This window comes from Oryctolagus cuniculus, chromosome 1, assembly GCF_051225735.1.
Source record: "Oryctolagus cuniculus isolate XC-2025 breed Fujian yellow rabbit chromosome 1, ASM5122573v1, whole genome shotgun sequence".
In the NCBI taxonomy this organism is placed as follows: Eukaryota; Metazoa; Chordata; class Mammalia; order Lagomorpha; family Leporidae; genus Oryctolagus; species Oryctolagus cuniculus.
In genome coordinates this window covers 94,990,216-95,007,134 of record NC_142867.1, presented here as the reverse complement: position 1 = coordinate 95,007,134, position 16,919 = coordinate 94,990,216, and the positions used below count along the sequence as shown (strand labels likewise).

Genomic DNA, 16,919 nt, shown 5'->3' with positions numbered 1-16,919 from the left:
GCTCTCTTCCAGGGTACATTAGCAGAAAGTCAGATCAGAAACAAAGTAGCTGAGACTGTAACCAGCACTGGGCTGTGGGTGACAAGTGACAGTTTAACCTGTTGTGCCATAATACCCACTTCAACTTAGCAGCTTTGATGTAAGAAAAATCAACTTCTTTAAAATATATATATATATATAAGATTCATGTATTTGTTTGAAAGGCAGAATCACAGAGTGAGTGAGAGACACAAAGAGAGAGAGATCTTCTATCTGCTGGTTCACTCCACAAATGGCAGCAATGGCCAGGGCTGGGCCAGATTGAAGTCAGGAGTCCTGAGCTTCATCTGGCTCTCCCAAGTGGGTGCAGGGGCCAAAACACTTGGGCCATCTTCCACTGCTCTCCCAGGTGCATTAGCAGGTAGCTGGATCGGAAGTGCAACAGCCAGGACTCAAACTGGTGCCCATATGGGATGCCGGTGTCACTGGCAACAGCTTTGCCCGCTTCACCACGATGCAGGACCCAAAGAAACCAACTTCTTACATGACAGCTAAGATGCAAAATTCACAATATTTCGATCACAAATCAAAAAGGTTTGATTTGCTTTCTTTTTTTTTTTTTTTTTTTTATTTGACAGGTAGAATTGTAGACAGTGAAAGAGAGACAGAGAGAAAGGTCTTCCTTCCATTGGTTCACTAATGGCTGCTACGGCCGGCGCAGCACCAATCTGAAGGCAGGAGCCAGGTGCTTCCTCCCAGTCTCCCATGCAGGTGCAGGAACCCAAGCACTTGGGCCATCCTCTGCTTCCCTCCTGAGCCACAGCAGAGAGCTGGACTGGAAGAGGAGCAACCGGGACTAGAACCCGGGGTGCCGGCGCTGCAGGCAGAGGATTAGCCAAGTGAGCCACGGCGCCGGCCATGATTTGTTTTCTAATAATACCTTGGATTTTTTTTTAATCAGACTACTTGCTTCCTCTACACTTTAAAGATTTATTTTATTTATTTGAAAGGTAGATCCACAGAGAGAGAGAGAGAGAGACAGAAAGAGAGAGAGAGACAGAGAGAGAGTTCTCCAGTCCCTGGGTTCACTCCCCAAATGGCCACAAGGGCCAAGGCTAGGCCAGACCGAAGCCAACAATCAGGAGCTTCATCTGGGTCTCCCACATGGGCACAGAGGCCTAAGACTTGGGTCATCCTCCACTGGTTTCCTGGACACATTAGCAAGGAGCTGAGTTGGAAGTGGAGCAGCCAGGACTCAAACCAGTGCCCATATGGAATGCCAGTGTCAAAGGCAGAGGCTTTACCTGCTAAGTCACAACGCTGGCCCTATTCCTTTATACTCTTATCAAAGGATCAATAACAAAGAATATCAAAACATGGTATCAATAGAAAGATCCAAACATTTCACTCTTATACCCCTTGTTTCACTACCTACGGACTGCCCTTTCTGTGTTTTTTTTTTTTTTTTTAAGATTTGCTTATTTATTTATCTCATTGAAAAACAGCAGAGAGGGAGAGAGATCTTCTGGTTTATTCCCAAAATTACCACACAGCCAGGACTGTGTTGGCCAAAGCCAGGAACCAGGAACTCAGTTCAGGTCTCTCACATGGGTGGCAGGGGCCCAAGCATTTGGGCCACCATCTACTTCCCAGGCTCATAAGCAAGAAGCTGGAACAGAAGCAGAATAGCTGGGACTCGAACTAGCACTCCAATATGCAGTGCTGACATCAAAAGTAGTGGCTTAATACACTGTGCCACATTGTTGGCCTGTCTCTGTTTCTTAGAAAGGCTCTAATAGCAAATACTATATTGAGACACTAAAATCAGCATGGATCATAAAACTGCTGAGCTAAGTTAAAAATAAAGTATTGATTTCATCACCTTCCTTTCATTATTAGGATTATACAACACTCATTTTTCCAAATCACTTTCACAGTAGGTTAATACTCCTTCTGTGGCACCAGCATCCCATATGGACACCGGTCCTAGTCCCAGCTGTTCCTTTTCCGATCCAGTTACCTGTTATGGACTGGGAAAGCAGTAGAAGACGGCCCAAGTGAGTGGGCTCCTGCACCTGCATGGGAGACCTAGAAAAAGCTCCTGGCTCCTGGCTTCGGATTGTCCCAGCTCCGGCCGGTGTGGTCGTTTAGGGAGTGAACGAGCAGATAGAAGACCTTTCCCTCTGTCTCTCCCTCTCTCTGTCTGTAACTCTACCTCTCAAATAAATAAATAAAATTTTTTTAAAAAATGTAACCTCCTGAATGGCAAATAATAAATCTATTCAGCCTACTTAATAACATAGAAAATAAGGCATAAAAAAAGTAGATACTTTAAAATGGCTTAAATCAAGACAAATAGTCTGTTGTAGTCTTTTTGTTGTAATTGGGTAGTAAACCTGAAGACAGGAACTGTGTCTGTATGTTTCTCTCTCTGCATCTCAAATACATTTCTAAAAATAAAATGAATATAATTTACAGTTTACAGTAATTATCTATAATATTAATACGAAAAGGTAGAAAAACATATAAGTACCAACGATAAAAAAAAACACTAAGATGAATCTGCAGTTCTAGGGAACAGACACAAGAAGCAAAGAGAAGGCAGTCAATAAACTATGAACTCATAATGTCCAACCTCAATGACTCAAAGGTTGATGACCAAAAAATAAACAAAACAAAAAATTATAGGAGGAGCAGCAAGTTTAGGGAAAGAAAAGAGATAATTAATTCCATTTTGCCATTTGAAGTAATAACATGTTTCTGAATATTAAGTTTAATATATTTATACTTACCACAAACCAGATCTGGAATCAGACAAACCTGATTGAATCTCTCTGGACCAGTCATCAAATTGTTCCTGTTCATACAGTTTAAATTGGTCTAAGAGATCTTCAGCACTTCGATGGAAATATCGAAATCCTGACAAATCAGACAAAAGAGCCTCTGCAATCTTGAGAGTATCATCTACCTTAAAAAGTCAAAAGGATAGGCATTGTTTACATTCTAATAATATTAGTGTAAAATAATGAGCCTTTTCTATTTTCTATGATTTAGAAACTATTTTCCTTTCACCTATAAACAGTAAAATGGATGATCTGACAAAGAGACTAAGTCTATCAACTCCTCCTTTACTTCTGAATTATACAACCCCAGAACAGCAAAACACAAGAGGATAACTCAGACAGACATAATTTAAATGGTGAAAAAAGGGGAAGTCTAGTCTCAAAATATTTATGCCTTAATGGTTTTTATAAGAAACTCCAAGAACTTCGGCAATACTCCTAAAAACCTCCAGCAATAATTTTCACCCTTCACTAAATCCCCTGGCTAATAGTTCAAATAGTAATTAGGCTAATTTGAATGTCAATTAAGAGAAAGAAATGTTTTTTTTCTACAACTATACCAAAAACATTGTAGCAATCAGGAAAGCTGATTAATAGAATCAGACAGAAATTTCTAGAAAATAAGATATCATAAACATAAACTTGAGTAAGTAGAACTGTTAAATATGCTAGCTTTTATAATATTCTAAATTCTCTTGCTAATAATCACAGATTACAGTGAATTAATACTGTATAGTCAAATGGAAGATAAATAGCATGGTAATTAACAAATCCAAGAATTTTCCATTTTAATAATATTAAAAGTCTTCTAAATCTATAAATTTCTGTCACTACCTCCAACAAAGCCATAATTACCTTTTACATTTCCTTTAATTTATCTTCAACCCAGAATAATTTAGTTACATAAATACTCTTGCAGACAGATTTCAACTATGAAGATTTTCCAACTATAGTTTGTTTAATGAGTATGAATGATGCTTTCCTCTTGACTAATTTTTTTTTATTTGACAGATAGAGTTAGACAGTGAGACAGAGAGACAGAGAGAAAGGTCTTTCTTCCATTGATTCACTCCCCAAATGGCCGCTACAGCCAGAACTACACCGATCCAAAGCCAGGAGCCAGGTGCTTCCTCTTGGTCTCCCACATGGGTGCAGGCGCCCAAGCACTTGGGTCATCCTCCACTGCCTTCCCGGGCCACAGCAGAGAGCTGGACTGGAAGAGGAGCAACTGGGACTAGAACCCGGCACCCAACTCTTGAATAATTTTTTTAATGGTACTTAGCTGGAACAATTGGAATGATAAATGATCTAATAACTATTAAAAACCCCTTTGCACATGTTTTAAGTCTTTTACATTTCACACGAAAATCAGATGGATATGCCAAGGAAATTTTGTTTTCACTATGGATCTTTACTGGCTTCAACACAACTTAATTTAGTACATTTTGAATAATAAGTATTCTTCAGCCTTATTAAAAGGTACCTTCAATTCCAGCTGGCGAACCCAAACGATATTATTGACAACTTCTGAAAGATTTTTCCCAGAAAGTGGTCCAGATGCGTCACCAGGAATTCCTCGGCACCTATTCTCAAAGTCTAATCGAAAATCTATAAAATTGAAATCATCAAGTATCAAGTGAGACAGAGAAAGAAACTAAGCTACTAATGTAAAAAAAAAAAAGTCATTTGTAACAGAAACTTCATACATATTCAACATAAAAATGTCAATATATAATCTTCATCATAAATGATTTGCAACAAAGACAAAAATTTACAGAAGTCTTTTCTTAAGCAAACACCAAACTGTCTGATAAGCTTTTACCTTTAACTGAGTCCACAAGTCTTGCCAGCAACGTTTCTCTTTCTAACATCAATTCTTTGCTTATTGTTGGACGCTTCACCAAGTCTTTATATTTCAAAAATGCTTGAAGAAGCTAATATAAAATAAAAAGTATGCATTCAACCTAATGGATTGCTTAGTTAATACTTATATATTTACTAAAACAGCGAAAGGGGAATATTAGAAGTAAAATATTTCAATGTTTTACCTGCTGGGGACTGTCTTGAATTTCTGAAATATAATTTTTCAATTTTCCTGCTATTTTTTGTTCCGCGGGTGCAATAATTTTTTCATATTGAGACACTGCAGCTTTCCACAAAGGCTAAACACATTAATAATAGTGTTAAACTTTAAATTTTAAAACTTTGCTTTTAAAAAAAGCAACACAAACAGAAAATTAAATAGACATAAAGAAATATGTATATTTAACCTCAGTGTATGGATTATATTGCACAGGATTCAGGCCAGTAAAAGGTTCAAATACTCGAGCCAAGCATATGATTGTCTCTTCACTAGCAGGCAAAAAGTAAAGAAGCTTCTCATGAATTGTTCTAACAGCCAAAATCTGAAACACAAAATATTGAAACAACAAAATTTATTTGAATAAAAAATTTGCATAAGTAGGTTAAAACTCTAAAGATATTGGGCAAGAATTTATTTTAAACTAGGTTTCCTGAAATGAACAAAACTGAAACTATAGTTCTGAGAATTACTAAACATTAGTAATCAATGGGGTTCATAATAACTATCATTCCACTAACTTTAATCATTGTGCTCAATCTTAATGAAAATATGGAGGATCTAAATATTTTTAAAGTATCTTCAAAGTTAATTTTAAGAAAACATTTATAGGTTACCCTTAATATAGTAAAAATTAGATTAATCTGGTTCTCATTATTAAGTTATACTTGTGATAACTAAATGACAGCCTGATTACAATTTATTAAAAAATGGAAAGAATATTTCTTCTAAGCATTGGCTTAGAGGTTAAGATGCTGTTGAGGACACCCTTACCCCATATCAGGGTTCCAGGGTTCAAGTCTTAGTTCTGCTCCTTTCAGCATTCCTGCTACTGCAACACCCTAGGAAGCAGCAGGCAATGGTTCAAATAGTTGAAACCCTGACGCTCAAGGAGACCAGAGAGTTCCCGCTCCTGGGTTCAGCATGGCACAGCCCCAGCTGTTGAGGGCTTTTATGGAGTGAACAAAGGTAGATGGGAGCTCTTTGTGGTATGGTGTGTATGTGTGTATGTGTATGTGTGTGTGTGTGTGTGTCTGCCTTTCAAAGAAATAAATATTTTCAAAAATCAAGGACTCTAATAAAAAGTGAGGCAGAGAAGACAAAGATGAGATAGGAACTGAAAAATAACAATGACTGTTGAAACAGTGATGAATACACAGATATTCATTACATGTTTTTAAATTTCTGTATATTTTTGAAATACTTCATAAGGAAAAAGGTAATAAAATGAATAAAATAAACCCAAGTAGAGAACTATGGCTCCCCTAAGCATGGTGGATGGGACCAGTCCACTCGAGAAATCTTCAAATAATCTATTTTGCCTATCCCTTAAAGCTAATAATGAAATCCATAACTCACATAAATTAAGCTGCTGTTTCAGATATTTCCACTGAGTACTGTCTAAAAAGCTATCCCTACTTAAAAACAAGAGAATGTCTGAGATTTTCTATAAACAGACATATGGGTTATCTCTTTTACAACAAAGAACAAAACAGAAGGTTACAACTAACAAGCTGACCACATACCAAAAAAAAAAAAAAAAAAAAAGAGGCAGTTAGCATCCACTGTGCACCTGGTTCTGTGCCAGATGACAATCACAAATTCTCTCGCATGAACCTTAACTCTTACTCTCTGCCAAAACTATAATCTCTCACCAGATATGTAGTGGTTGTTAATTATAAAATATATTCACAAACAATTTAAGCTCTACCTATCATTAAAGACAAACATCAATAATCTAACAGATACCTCTTCAAGACGTTTGCCAAGTTTGTCAAGTGTTTCTGGGAAGTATTTTTCATTTTTCCATGGATGGGGAACATAACGCTGCCACACCTGACCTGTTAGATGATTACATACTATCACCCACTGTTCACAGATAGAAATAGCAGCTTTCAGGTGTTCCTTCACAAGATAGTAAGGATCTTCCCATAGGTTCAAAGTTCCCAATTTTTTCTGAACAAAGCATCCAAATGAACCACCTAATAAAACATAAAGCAGAGATTTTAATGGAAACAAATGTCTTGACAGAATTAGAAAATGTATGCTTATATTAAAATATACAAAGTAGCAAAAATTAAGGATCTGTGAAATATCACATGTATACCTTTAGACTAGCACTATTAATAATAATGCTAATATTTTAAAAACATACATATATATGATTAGATAGTATTTTCACATCTTTCAATATACTGTGTACATCTCAAAGAAATATATATCCAGAACTGGCACTGTGGCATAGTGGGTTAAGCCACTGCCTGCATGCCACCATCCCATATGGGTGCCAGTTCACATCCTGGCTGCTCCACTTCTGATTGAGCTCCCTGCTTATGTACCGGGAAAGCAGTGGAATATGGCCCAAGTCCTTGGGCCCCTGCACCCACATGGGAGACCCAGAAGATCTTGGCTCCTGGCTTCAGATCAGCCCAGTTTCAGCCATTGCTGCCATTTGGGGAGTAATATCTCTCTCTTTCTCTCTCTCTCTGTAACTCTGCCTTTCAAATTAATAAATAAATCTTAAAAAAAAAGAAATATATATCCCCAAATTTTATAAGGCTGCAGAGTTGGCTGGCGCCAAGGCTCACTAGGCTAATCCTCCGCCTTGCGGCACCAGCACACCGGGTTCTAGTCCCAGTTTGGGCGCCGGATTCTTTCCCGGTTGCCCCTCTTCCAGGCCAGCTCTCTGCTATGGTCGGGAGTGCAGTGGAGGATGGCCCAAGTGCTTGGGCCCTGCACCCCATGGGAGACCAGGAGAAGTACCTGGCTCCTGCCATCGGATCAGCGCGGTGCGCCGGCCGCAGCGCACCAGCCACAGCGGCCATTGGAGGGTGAACCAACGGCAAAAGGAAGACCTTTCTCTCTGTCTCTCTCTCTCACTGTCCACACTGTCAAAAAAAAAAAAAAGGCTGCAGAGTTTACTGTACGGACGCATTACATAAATAATTCACAAATGCTACTTGTTTTTAGTCATATAACAGACAGTACTATAATAAATATTCTTGTATATATACACCTTTAAGTACTTACTTGACATTTCCTTAGGATAACAAAAAGGGTATTTTCTGGATCAAAAATTTTATTTATTTTTTATTTTTTTGACAGGCAGAGTGGACAGTGATTGAGACAGAGAGAAAGGTCTTCCTTTGCCGTTGGTTCACCCTCCAATGGCCGCTGCGGCCGGCGCGCTGCAGCTGGCGCACCGCGCTTATCGGAACTCAGGAGACAGCTGCTTCTCCTGGTCTCCCATGTGGGTGCAGGGCCCAAGCACTTGGGCCATCCTCCACTGCCTTCCCGGGCCACAGCAGAGAGCTGGCCTGGAAGAGGAGCAACGGGACAGAATCCGGCGCCCTGACCAGGACTAGAACCCGGGTGCCAACACCGCAAGCAGAGGATTAGCCTAGTGAGCCATGGCGCCGGCCTGGATCAAAAATTTTAATGTTCACAGGTAAGTCATGCATTTTAAAGAATTTTTCATTTATTAAAAAATAAAGCTTAAATTAATTTATGTACAAATACTAAGAATCTACATAAACGTATTTCTGTTAATGGACAATAACTTGACACATATGATTTAAATTAACCAACCATATACAAATACCTATTTAATTCTATATGATTTACTTTAAAAATTACTTTAAATAGCAATTATAACATTAAGGAGCAGTTTAAGTAAAGGCTTAAAGGGAAAAAACTTAAACAGCTTTCCAAAATTGCAAAAGTTTATTTCTTTACTAGTACCTATAATATCTAAAAGATGTAGCATTCGTGATTCAGGATAATGATCATGCTCTGTTTGCCTCCACACATCATCTACAACATCTCGAGTGGTCTCCACCAAGTCAACAACTTCCAATAAAGAGAGGTTGTCCAAGTTATAAAACTCCTAAAACCAAAATGCATTAATCTTTAAACATAATATTTGTAGTTTGATAAAATAGTCAAAATGTTCAGTCTTTTTCCAATTGCTACAATTGTGACAATTGCCATATATTCTCTTTTTTCTATGCCATATGATAATTATTTTATATAAATGCCCTACAAGTTCCTGCAAAAACAAATTTCATAGAAAAATAATCATTTATTTTCACACATGGCACATTTTTATTCAAATTTGGATTCGTTGATTTACCCAATACAAGTGGTCTTAACTGCACATACATACTACCCACTGTAGTTCTTATTTATTAATTCACTTATTGCATTGCAAAAAGTAGGGTTAACAATAATACATAGTACAAAGTATTATATTAATACATACTAAAGCTTATGATACCATATTACATTATTGTTACAAAAAGAAACCCTTAAAACCATTCAAACATTCCATTAAAAAGAAATAATAGTGGAAACAAGTATCAAATTATAATTTGTTAAACAGACTTTTATAATCAGAATGGTTATTTAACCTCTGTATAGACATATCAAGGAATAATCAACCAAATAAGCATAAAACTAAGATTTCTATATCAGTCTATTTCAAAGAGCTAATTTGAGTAAGTAAACTTTCTCTCAAAAGAGTATACTACTTGTACATGGATATACCTCTGATAATATACTAGGATTTGTTTTCACTATGTACCTGCATAAAAGTAACTTTCTTTTTGAGAACAGAGATTAGAATTTTAAAAATTTTTTAAAGTTTTGATTTTAAAAATATATTTATTTGAAGTGTGCATCTTAGGTACACTTTGCAACATTTGAAGGATGTATACATCTTTTGTTTATAATCAAGTAGATTTAAAACTAAGTAAAGCATAGTAGAAACTGAATCCTTGAGTACTTTTATAAGAGCTTGATATGTAACTATGAATCACATACTCTTGCAATTGTTTCAAATAATTCTTTAAAGTAGCTGGCTCTGTCTTTACTAATCTGTTTATTTCCACGATGAGCTTGTTCTATCCAAAACTGGAACTCATCACTTGGTGTAAGAATACCTGTGTACGTGAAGAGTAAAAGGGAAGAATTAGAGAGAAATATGAAGACAAAAAACTGCTTCCTTTCCTGATTTTGGTTATTTCTACATTCATGTATACTTCCCATGCACAGAAAGTAAGTTTATAACCTCTATCAACATTCTTATTTATATCTACTAGAAAAAGTAACACAGCCGCTTATATATACTTTACATTAAATTTGTTGTTCAGCATGATTCCTGAATGCTTTCGTAAACCATTCATAATACAAGGTTTTCCTAAATCAAATTCCAGTACCTTTCATAGTATTAAATATCATTCAAATGAAAATAATTATAATTTAATCATCAAATAATTGAGCATAATTTGAAAATATAAACAAATTAAAATGAAGTTACTCTTGCGGCGCCGCGGCTCACTAGGCTAATCCTCCGTCTTGCAACGCCGGCACACCGGGTTCTAGTCCCAGTCGGGGCGCCGGATTCTGTCCCAGTTGCCCCTCTTCCAGGCCAGCTCTCTGCTGTGGCCAGGGAGTGCAGTGGAGGATGGCCCAAGTGCTTGGGCCCTGCACACCATGGGAGACCAGGAGAAGTACCTGGCTCCTGCCATAGGATCAGCGCAGTGCGCCGGTCGCAGCGCGCCGGCCACGGCCCCATTGGAGGGTGAACCAACGGTAAAGGAAGACCTTTCTCTCTGTCTCTCTCTCTCACTGTCCACTGTGCCTGTCCCCCCCCCAAAAAAAAGTACTCTTAAATTTGCTATTCACTTTTCCAATGATCTTTGATTATCTTAGTTACATGCTAGAAATAAATGCACATAAGTAACAATAGTTACATGCTAGAAATAAATACACTACTATTCCAATATACATGGGTTTCAAAAAATATCCAGTTCATTATTTAAGCAAAATATAAAACTGTATCCATATTTTAAAATAAGTCATGGGGCCAATGCTTGTAGCATAATAGGCTAAGCTTCCAACCGCGGCTCTAGCACGCCATATGGGCACCAGTTCGTGTCCTGCTGCTCCTCTTCCAACCCAGGTCTCTGCTATGGCCTGGGAAAACAGTGGAAAATGGCCCAAGTGCTCGAGCCCCTGCACCCGTGTGGGAGACCTGGAAGAAGCTCCTGGCTCCTGGCTTTGGTTCGGCACAGCTCCAGCCATTGTGGCCATTTGGAGAGTGAATCAGTCAAAGGAAGACCTTTCTCTCTATCTCTCCCTCTCTCTCTCTCTCTGTAACTCTACCTCTTATATAAACAAATATTTTTTAAAAAGTCATGCATTTCATATTAATTGCTCATATCAATAGTAATTTATAGCCACAATGAAATTATATTTAGCTTCAATCAAAATATATTTTAAATTAAAAGTCATGTCTTATTATTTTTGTGAGATATACCACTAAAATCAGGTCCTCAATATCTGCATATTCTGCATCACAGCAGCAAAAAATTTGAATCCTGACATGATTTTCCTATTATACTGTAAACAGGTATCCTTTTTGCATTTAATACCACATTTTTTCACATTTTTATGTTTTCATTACACTATTTGTATCTTTTCATTTATTTTATTTTTTAAAAAGATTTATTTATTTATTTGAAAGAGTTGAGAGAGAAAAACAGAGAGAAATCTTCCATCCACTGGTTCACTCTCCAAATGACCACAATGGCCCAGTCTGAAGCCAAAAGCCCAGAGCTTCTTCCAGGCCTGCCACATGGGTGCAGGGTTGAGTCATCTTCTGCTGCCCTTCCTTGGTCATTAGCCAGAAGTGGAGAAGCCAGGACTGGAACCAACACCACAGGAGGCAGCTTTACCTGCTAAGCCACAGAGCCAGCCCCAAGTTACACTATTTAAAATGGCCCCAAAGCTTAGCATTAACTGGCTAGAGTTGCTAAGCAAGAAGGTTGTGACATGCCCTACAGAGAAATAAGCTTCATGCAGGCATATTTTACAGAGCTGTTGGCTGTGAAGCCAATGTTAATTAATCAATAATATAAACTGAAATATCTTTAAATAAAAACACAGGAAAAACAAGGTGATTTGCTGATGAAATGTTGTGACCAGAGGCTTAAAGGAACCTAACTCTGTATGTCCCCTAGGAACAATGGTTCAGTATCTCTAATTCACTATTGGGAACATAACTTCTGTGAATGAGAATCAACCATATGTTCCTATTTCAACAAATTCTACATTGTTATAGATTACATTTTCCTCTTGTCTAAATCCATAAGTCTTATTTATTGAAACAAACAAACAAAATAACTTATGCTTGAAGAAGTTCCAGCAGCATGGGAAGAAATGTGCAAAGAAATATGTTCATTATTAATGTACTAATGAGCAATCATTTTGAACTTCCTTTGATTAAGCTACATGTAATTATATCATAAAACTACTTTGACAAGTGACTTACAAAATATTATATATGCTTATATACCTCTTGTGTCATCTTCCCTAACTTTCAATTTTGAAAAGTGAGTGTCTGATCTTCGTAGAACTATTCCCAATCCAGCTTCTAGTTCACTCAAAAGATTCTGAAGTTTGGGATCAAAGTTTTGACTCCATTCCTGATCCTAAACAAAAATAAGAGCAACCGTTGATCAAAATCTTGGCAATCAAATTGGCTTCCTAAAACACTATCTATAGAACTAAGACCAAACATCACTCTTTCACTTAAGGCCTGACAATACCTTCACTTCGTAAGAGGGATTAAAAAGTTCTCCCAACTATTAAAACTTTATAAAGACGATTTACTATAGAAATGTAAGAGCTGATACAGGTTTGCATTTTTGTCTAATTTCTGTCAACAAAGTAATATTGAAGATTTTAATTAAAAACCTGAAATACTGATATTAACAGTAAATAAGATTTTAATTAAAAACCTGAAATACTGCTGATATTAACAGTAAATAAAATAATAAATGTTAGAAACTTTATTTATGAAAAGGTTTACTCAAATGCCAAAGTATAAAGGCAATGGTGATACAGGTACTTTACGCACCTTTAACAACACAGGTGCAAACACTTGCCGTACTGCTTGGTAAAGAGAATTAATAGGAGACTCCAGCATAGATGAAACAAGAATGTTATTATGTAGATTCTCATCTGTAATAACTTCAGGTCGCAGTTTGAAAAACACCAGCACTTTATCTTTTGTGTCACCAAAATCAATCTAAAGTGATAAACAAATGATTTTTAATGTTATCTTCTTGAAATTCACTATTCAAAAGAAATGCTTCTCTAAAATGTTATATTGCTATAGTTATATCCACTGGGAAAAAATGATTACTTTAAAAATAAAAATATTAAAATATATCAAATTAAAATCTATCTCTGTTTCTTAAGAAAGAATACCTCAGTTTAAAAATATATCCCCACTCACATGTAATACCATAAATCCATTTTGATAACTGTCGTATAAACACAAAGCATTCTGTATTGTTAAAATACACTACCAACTATTCCACTGCAGCCAGCTTAAGTAACACTATAAATTGAAGCTAGATGGCCCAGGTATAAAACAATGAGTTTTTACTCCTCCACTAATTTCCAGAAAGTTCATTACAAAAAATGTAAAGTACTTTGTCACCAGAGAAAATAATTTTGAAAGGTGCTTTTTAAATTACATACACACTCCAAACTACCAAAAGGTACTTGTTGTCTAACTCCTAAAATTATCTTTATCTTAACCAAAAAAGTTTCTTTAAAGCCTTTGAGCATCAAATTATTTTTTCACATAGCTAAATTTAAAATTGAAACCACATGAATTCAATCGGAATTCACCAAACAACCTTGTTTATTTGTCAGATCACAGTAATTAGCTCATTAGCCAAAAAGTTTACTACTCATATAAGTTTTTGCATCATACACACATTTTCAGAGTTATTCCATTTTCTTTTTTCCAGGAAGAAAAAGCTTTGAAACAAGATTACTGCTGTGTTTGAGCGCCACAAAGCTGGCCCCCACTTCTACTTTCAATACCCAACCCAAGATACATTTTCACAAATCTAAACTCCTTCCCCTCTTTCCCACTGCATTTTATCTGACCTTTCAGTGGCATTCACAACACTCTGTCCTGATTATATAATCTGTTGAGTGTATGTCAAACCAGGCCACTAAAGTGGGGCTCTGGTATTAGGGGACCTTACTCTGGCTTATAAACCTAATGGAGAGGCAAAATAGTTAACACCTAGAATGTAACCTTTGTTCCTTAATTCCCTCAGTCATAAAATGGGAATAAGAATAGTTCCCATCTTAGTGTTAATGTGGACATTAAATGCACTAACACATTTAAACTGGTTAGAATAGTAGCTAACAGAGAGTAAGTGAAAACCAATGTTAGCGATGACTACCTATCCCATTTATATCTTTGTAAACCCACTAGGCATGATAAAGTGTCTTGCATATATAGAGTTCAAAATAAACATTTACCAAATAGAACTGAATTAAACCCGGGAATAAAAATTCATAGTAAACCGGATGAATCGATCATCCTTAAAAAAATGCAACAAAAAGCCTGCTGAGCGATAGCCCAAGAGGTAAGTGTGAACACAAGAGGAAGAGACGAAAAATACACGTAGGCTTTGTTCATTTTCAGCTATTTACTGAGCACCCTTTCATCTGCCAAGCAATTTCCCTTCTTTATGTTATACTGAGGTTTTTATATGAGTCCTGAGTGAAAACACAACCATTTACTAAGCAATCCTACCAGCGGAGGGAGCAGTAAATAAATCAAGACATCATATGCTGTACACCAAAAAAAAAAAAAAAAAAAAATTCAAACTTCAGTTGGAAAGTATCATACCTTTTCCTAAACACTTTAATTCCTAACTAATGTTTCCCTCAGGCAATATTAAAACCAGTTCGTAACCCCCAAAAAGTGCACTAGAATATGCCTCAAGGAACCGCAAAAAGGAAGCGTGATAATAAAGAACTATAAACTAAATGGTTAGTATAAGCTATCTGTAGTTTGTGGGTTTTTTTGTTGTTGTTGTTTTGTTTTGTTTTTTGTTTTGTTTTCCAGTTAGAAGAGAATATAACTGGGGCTCTCCTTCGGCCAGGTGGGACGCAAGCGTGGAAACGACTTGTTGATGCACCGGGCCACTCCATCCCTGACCAACGCAGAGGGGGCGGAGACAGTCTCGGGCCGCCAGCGCGGCTCCGTGGGGAAGGCTCCGAGATCCGACCACCCTCACGCTGGGCCCGGGGAGCGAAGGGAGGCCGGGCAAGGGCGCCAGGAACCTACCGTGTTTGACAAAGAGAGTCCGGCGTCGGATCGCTGCACCCTGAGGAGCATCTGGTTCCCGTCATCCAAAAAGTTGTTGATTTCAAGAGAGTTGTACAGCAGCGGCTGGTCCCAGGGCTCCGACATCAGTCCGAAGTAATTCTGGGTGGTAGTGCAAATGAAGACCTTCCGAACGTCCCCGGTGCCTTCCGCCATGATTTCTGGAGCGGAGGAAGAAGAGAAGGGGAGAATGGGAAAAGGGGGAGGATGAGAAAACCAGCAGGGAGGGAACTGAAGAGCGGAGCCCCGCTCAAACCCACAGCCCGCGGGTAGAGCCGCGGTGCCTCTTGGTTGCCAGGGCCAGTCGCTATGGTGACGGAGCGCTATAACGGCGGCGCGCAGTGGACGTTGCCTTGTCGGGCACGCGCACGCAACGCTCCGAAGGGCGATCGACTACCTCGGAGCTCCACAGCTGCTGCTCGTGGTCATCGATGGTAAGGAGTTCGGGCAAGTAGCGACTGGAAAAAATACTGTTTTCCTTCGTGATTTCTTATTACGCATACTCAGATAGCATCCATCGTGTGAACTGGCTTTAGGCGAGCTGGGTTCCGTGCTGCTTCTCCACTCGCAAACCATTTACAAAGCACTCCTGTCAGCGTCAAGGTCCACATCTGTAAAATGGAAAAATAAAACCACGATTGTAGTGAGGATCCTAAGCGATTATTATGTAAAAATTATTTTTTAGAGAGGTTGATAAAGAATAAGAGTTTAGGGGCCGGCGCCACCGTGGCGTAACGGGTAAAGCCGCCGCCTGCAGTGCCAGCATCCCATGTGGGTGCCGGATCGAGTCCTGGCTGCTCCACTTCCAATCCCACTCCGCTGGGGCCTCGGAAAGCAGCAGAAGATGGCCTAAGTCCTTGGGCTCCTGCACCCATGTGGGAGACCCGGAAGAAGCTCCTGGCTCCTGGCTTCAGATCCGACCAGCTCCAGCCGTTGCAGCCAATTGGAGAGTGAACCATCGGATGAAAGACTTTCTCTCTCCTTCTCTCTCTCTCTCTCTCTCTCACTCTTTTTCTCTCTGCCTCTCCTTCTCTCTGTGTGTAACTATGACTTTCAAAGAAATAAATAAATATTTTTTAAAAATGAGTTTAATACAAGACTAATCTACTTTCTCATTATTCCCTTTCTGAGCTGGATAATTTCCATTATTGTGATTTTTTTACCCTATTATTAATTTCAGAAAATTTTAACCAATTTTCATTACAACCATTACCTGAATACAACCATATTTGTAAGAGCCAAAATAAACGATGGTATTTATAGTTTATTTTATTTTATAACCAGCACAACCTGATACCGTAAAATACAGAAATGGAAACAGGCATCATGATTTTCTACCCCATGGCATCACTATCAACTACTAAACTGTTGATCATTTATGCTAACATCACCAAAAACTCTAAATAATTATCTTCTAAAAATATTTATTACATTCTATTTACCTTATGCCAACATCTGAACCAGCCGTGGGGACACAGTCCCAGCTCACAGAGTTTTCGGTCTAGTAGTTCACCATGTCAGGACTGATGTGAGCTGTTATTCTAAGGTACATAAAAATGTACAGCTTTTACTTGTACTCAATAATAACCTCCTCCTAAAATTACATTCTTTTAGAATTAGAAGGTGAGCACCTTGATTAAGATTTGGGAGTAGGAGCTAAAGGAAACCAAATTTCTCTGAATTATAAAGGTAAATGAATTCAGATTTTCATGAAACTCCAAGAGGTGAAAGCTGAGAGTATGCCAATTGGATGTGAAAAATCTGAGCAGGAACCCACAATGACTATCTAAAAAAGATTTTGTAAACAAAAATG

General features: G+C 38.0%; 1 protein-coding gene across 7 annotated transcripts in view; it reads right to left on the bottom strand.

Moving 5' to 3' along the window:
• Nucleotides 1–15,717, bottom strand: part of DYNC2H1 (dynein cytoplasmic 2 heavy chain 1) — a 365,259-nt gene extending 349,542 nt beyond the window's left edge. For all 7 annotated transcript variants that reach the window (XR_016219689.1, XR_016219704.1, XM_051820199.3 and 4 more), the window contains exons 1-11: nucleotides 15,068–15,717; nucleotides 12,824–12,994; nucleotides 12,260–12,395; nucleotides 9,724–9,842; nucleotides 8,644–8,788; nucleotides 6,652–6,884; nucleotides 5,093–5,227; nucleotides 4,871–4,984; nucleotides 4,645–4,756; nucleotides 4,306–4,430; nucleotides 2,772–2,947 (exon numbers count right to left, since the gene is read on the bottom strand). Coding sequence is in view for 5 of the 7 variants with exons in the window: in XM_051820199.3 (XP_051676159.3) it covers nucleotides 2,772–2,947; nucleotides 4,306–4,430; nucleotides 4,645–4,756; nucleotides 4,871–4,984; nucleotides 5,093–5,227; nucleotides 6,652–6,884; nucleotides 8,644–8,788; nucleotides 9,724–9,842; nucleotides 12,260–12,395; nucleotides 12,824–12,994; nucleotides 15,068–15,262 (1,661 nt within the window). In the remaining 2 variants the exon portion in view is untranslated. The remainder of the gene's footprint in view (nucleotides 1–2,771; nucleotides 2,948–4,305; nucleotides 4,431–4,644; nucleotides 4,757–4,870; nucleotides 4,985–5,092; nucleotides 5,228–6,651; nucleotides 6,885–8,643; nucleotides 8,789–9,723; nucleotides 9,843–12,259; nucleotides 12,396–12,823; nucleotides 12,995–15,067) is intronic.
• Between the last annotated feature and the right edge of the window lie 1,202 nt (nucleotides 15,718–16,919).